This window comes from Chiloscyllium plagiosum, unplaced genomic scaffold (assembly GCF_037043375.1).
Source record: "Chiloscyllium plagiosum isolate Xiang-an unplaced genomic scaffold, Cpla_swu_hap1 HiC_scaffold_20, whole genome shotgun sequence".
Taxonomy (NCBI): domain Eukaryota; kingdom Metazoa; phylum Chordata; class Chondrichthyes; order Orectolobiformes; family Hemiscylliidae; genus Chiloscyllium; species Chiloscyllium plagiosum.
Window position 1 is genome coordinate 68,044,195 of NW_028270158.1, and position 4,933 is coordinate 68,049,127.

General features: G+C 43.4%; 1 protein-coding gene across 1 annotated transcript; it reads left to right on the top strand.

The window, feature by feature from the left end:
• The first annotated feature begins 2,768 nt into the window (after positions 1–2,768).
• On the top strand, positions 2,769–4,499 carry LOC148146649 (putative G protein-coupled receptor 139). The gene is made up of 2 exons (XM_087998102.1): positions 2,769–2,838; positions 3,598–4,499. The coding sequence occupies exons 1-2, from the start codon at positions 2,769–2,771 to the stop codon at positions 4,497–4,499; spliced, it is 972 nt and encodes a 323-aa protein (XP_087854228.1).
• The last annotated feature ends 434 nt before the right edge of the window (positions 4,500–4,933 follow it).

A 4,933-nucleotide genomic window follows, 5' to 3' on the forward strand; every position in this document is an offset into this window, starting at 1 on the left:
AGAGTGTCTTAAGTCCGTGGGGGGTGCATGTGTGAGTGTGGGTGTGTGTATGTAGGAATATCTGTGTGTGTGTATAGTGCAATGATGGTCACCTGTAATGTGACATGAACCCAAGATCCTGTTTGAGGCCCTCCCTATGGGTACCGAACATAGCTATCAGCCTCTGTTCGGCCACTTTTCTCTGCTGCCTGTCCCGAAGTCCACCTTGGAGGATGGTCACCCGAAGGTCCGAAGCTGAATGTCCTGGACCACTGAAGTGTTCCCCAACTGGGATGGAACCCTCCTGTCTGTTGATTGTTGTGCAGTGCCCATTCATCTGTTATCATAGCCTTTGCTAGTTTTCACCAATGTACCATGTCTCCAGGTATCGTTGCCTGCAACGTATAAGATAGACAACGTTGGCTCAGTCACATGAGTACCTGCCATGTACAAGGTGGGAGGTGTCCCCACGCGTAATGGTGGTATCTCTGTCCACATTCTGACACGTCTTTCAGTGTCTACCGTGACAGGGTTGTATGGAGTTGTCCTGAGAGCCGGCAGCTTGTTACGAACAATGATCTGTTTGAGGTTTGGCGGTTGTTTAAAGGCAAGTAGTGCAGGTGTGAAGAAGGTCTTCGTGAGGAGCTCATCCTCATTGATAATGTATTACAAGTCACGAAGAACATGGCGTAATCTTTCAGCTCCTGGGAAGTACTGAACAACGAAGGGTACCCTGTCAGTTGCAGCACGTGTCTGTCTCCTGAGGAGATCATTATGGTACCTTGCTGTGGCACGTTGGAACTAGCGTTGATGAGTTGAGCATCGTACCCCGTACTTGTGAGGGCATCCTTACGTACTTCCAGGTGTCCGTCACGTTCCTCCTCATCTGAGCAGATCCGGCGAATGCGTAGGGCTTGTCCATAGGGGATGGCTGTTTTGATATGTTTTGGATGGAAGCTGGAGAAGTGTAGCATTGTGAGGTTGTCTGTGGGTTTGAGGGAGAGTGTGGTGCTGAGGTGTCTATCCTTGATGGAGACGCATGTGTCTAAGAATGAGACAGATAGTCGAGAATAGTCCATGGTGAGTTTGATGGTGGGATGAAACTTGTTGACTTCACTGTGTAGTTTTATCAGTGACTCCTCCCCATGTGTCCAGAAGAAGAAAATGTCATCAATGTACCTGGTGTACAATGTTGGTTCGAGATCCTGCATAGAGAAGAAGTCTTGTTCGAACCTGTGTATAAAAATGTTGGCATATTGGCGTGCAAATTTGGTCCCCATGGCTGTTCCGTGTGTCTGGATGAAGAACTGGTTGTCAAAGGTGAAGACATTGTGATCAAGGATAAAGCGGATGAGTTATAGGCTGATGTTTGGAGATTAGCAGTTGTTGGTGTTGAGTACTGAGGCTGTTGCCGAGATGATATCATTGTGGGGGATGCTGGTGTCGAGTGCAGAAACGTCCATTGTGACGAGGAATGTTCCCTGTTCGACTGGTCCGTGAGTGCTGAGTTTCTGTAAGAAATCCGTAGTGTCGCGACAGAAGCTGGAGATCCCCTGTAGAATAGGTTTCAAGATGCCTTCCACATAGCTGGAGAGATTCTCACATAGGTTCCCATTGCCCGACACGATGGGACGTCCCGGTGTTAGCTTTGTGTACCTTTGAAACGCAGTAGAATTCGCCTACACGAGAAGTACGTGGGATCAGGGCGCATAGGGAACTCGGAAGGACTGGATCCAAAGTTCTGATCAGTGTGTTTAATTCTGGTGTGTGTTCTTTGGTCGGATCAGCTGGTAGTTGCCTGTAGTGTTCCTGGTTGTTAAGTTGTCGGTACACTTCCTTGCAGCAATCTGTTGTAGTCTGAATGACAATGGCTCCTCCTTTATCTGCTGGCTTGATGACAATGTTGCAATTGGTTTTGAGAGCCTGGATGGCAATGCGCTGTGAACGGATGATGTTTTGCCCATGCACACATATATTTTGTACGGTGAATTTGTACTTGCAGGATTACATTGTACTTTGCCCAAAAACTGCATGCATTCATGTAGAACGCTGAGCTCAAAAACTGCATGAATTTATGCATAACTCGATTATCTCACTTTTTAGATTAGAATCAATCTAAGCATCATGGCATAGACAGAGGACACAGGGGGCCAACAACTTCAACATATTGTCTAGCTATCACCATTGTTAACAGCTAACCTGAGAATGCAACTTTTTTTAAAAAAAGGTTTTGTGATTTACACATGAAAGAAGTGAAACTATCACTGTATTCTAACAGATGAAAGACTCAAAAGACAATCAATTTTTCAATGCATAATTTTAGTTACATCACACTTTTTTCTATAAATTCTGTGTTAAGATTGAGCCCCCCACTACCACCTGATAAAGGAGTGTCGCTTAGAAAGCTAGTGTGCTTCCAATTAAACCTGTTGGACTATAACCTGGTGTTGTGTGATTTTTAACTTTGTACATTCCGGTCCAACACCGGCATCTCCAAATCAGAAAGGCCTCAGTTTACTTTATGTACCAATGCATTGTTTGAGGTGGGGGGTGAAGGGAGAGCAGAATTTGCAATCATGATTTTGTCCGTTAGGATGAACACTAATCCATCGACTGAAAAAAAAACAAAAGGCCGAGGTAATGTTTTCTTCACCAACATGTAAGTGAAGTGCATGCTGTCATGTAATTAATACTCTGGAGACTCTCTGATGGAATAAATTATGCACGTTTGGATTGTGTCACAGATTAAGTTGTCCAGTTTGGAGAATTGCTTTGATTTCAGAAAGACAATGCATGGTCCGGCAAATGGTCCCTTCTATGCCATTTACTATCCTTTCCTCGCTGCTGTTGGTGTTCCTGGTAAGTAATTGTTCCAGAATCATTAGTACATCTTTGCGTGGCATTATCATGCTCGCCCATTTTGTATTTGGTATTACTGTGTCATTTGTTTGTGATATTTCTTCATATTTTGTCTGATTGTACTTATTGATCAATGTTGGGAGATGTCTGTCTCTGGCAAGGCTAACGTTTTTTTATACATCCTAAACTACCAGAGTATGTAAAATCTTTAACGAGTTTTAATACAAACACCATTTTTTTCATCCATCGGATGTGTTCCACAATGGCTTGTCAGCATTCATTGCCAATCTTTAGTTGCATCAAATATGTAGTGGTGACCTGCCTTCTTGCATTGCTTCAGTCCTTCTGTGGCAGGTAGATCGACGGTGCCATGAGGGAGGACGTATTAGCCCCAGCGCCACCGAAAGAAATGGCAATGTATTTCCGATTCAGGATGATGAGTGGCTTAGAGATGAAGTTGAATGTGTTGGTTTTCACATGTATCAGTCCCAATTGAATTTCTCGATGTTAAAGATTTTGGATTAGGAACATTTTGTCGATGCAGCATTGGTGAATTTCAGTATTTCATTGTGTAGATGGTGAAAAGAAGGGAATTGTTTTCTGGACAGCACAGGTGGACTTGTGGATTGATTTTTTTAGTTGGTGAAAATCGCACAAGACCAATTTATCATTCAACAGTTTATTGTGTCAGCATATATTCTGACTCGAAGAAATAGTTGATGTTTGGAATAAATATTTCTCTTGTTGTTTTTGATACAGCAAACTTGGTGGCAATTATAATTCTATCACGAGGACGTTGTGGACTTTCCCTTTGCATCACCTACTACCTTTTAGCAATAGCGGTGACAGATGCCCTTGTCATCATCGCCGCTGTCATCTTAAACCGGATAGGTGGCATCTACTTCAGGTACAGTGTCTTATCTACCACACCCGGATGCACGGTCAGCAGTGTACTGGTTTATACAACTCGGGATGGCTCAGTCTGGCTGACTGTAGCTTTCACGATCGACCGTTTTGTGGCTATTGGCTGCCATAGCCTGAAGACTATGTACTGCACTGAGAAAACAGCTTTGCTTGTCATTCTTGTGGTGTGCGCCATGAGCTGTCTCAAGAATGTGCCTTTCTTCTTCACCTATCAGCCTTTGTATATCCTTGAAGGTGTTCCCTGGTTCTGTAACATCATAGCCCCCTTCTACACTTCGCCTTTCTGGCAGACTTATCTCTGGCTGGACCGTATCTTGACCCCTTTTCTCCCGTTCTTCCTCATTATGTTGTTGAATGCCTTAACCATTAGACATATCCTAGTAGCCAGCAGAGCCCGTAAAAGGCTATGCAGTGGCGAGAAAAGAGGAGATTCAGAGATGGCTAACCGTAAGAAATCTATTGTCCTGCTGTTTGCCATTTCATTCAGCTTCATGCTTTTGTGGGTCACTTACGTCGCACATTTCTTCTATGTGCAGATTACAGGTGAGGCCTATTTCACTGGCCTGGATTTCAATGACCCACAGTATATCTTTCAGGAGACGACAAATATGCTCCAGCTGCTCAGCTCCTGCACTAATATTTTCATTTACGCAGTGACACAGACAAAGTTCCGTGAGGATTTAAAGTATCTGCTCATGCATCCCTTGGTCAAGATCATTGGCTCATTCAAAAAGTGAAACAGCGAAAAATATATTCACTTCTCTCATTTTAAACGTCGTATTCCACGTCTTCTTTCAGTTATTCTCGTCCATCAGAGTAGTCGGTGAACATTATATTAATTCTCTCAGTTTAGTCACGGCGTATTACGTTCAAGCCGTGTCCAAACATTAAAGACTTCTCATTGCAGGTTAATGGATCCAGTGTGTGTGTATGAATGGAATGTTGTGCTATGAGAGATTCCATCGTTCTTTACAGATGCTGAATTGATATCTGGTTGTATGTCATCTGTAACTATACGTAAACTAGTTTGTGATTATTTTGTCAAATTGGAAACACATTATTCCCAGTCGCCGGGTGAATAGTGATCCCATGGTAATGTCGCTAAAACTAATCTTCCCTTCTCAGATCTACTTTCTTTGTGTGGACATCTGTCTCATGAAACCATCTTTTA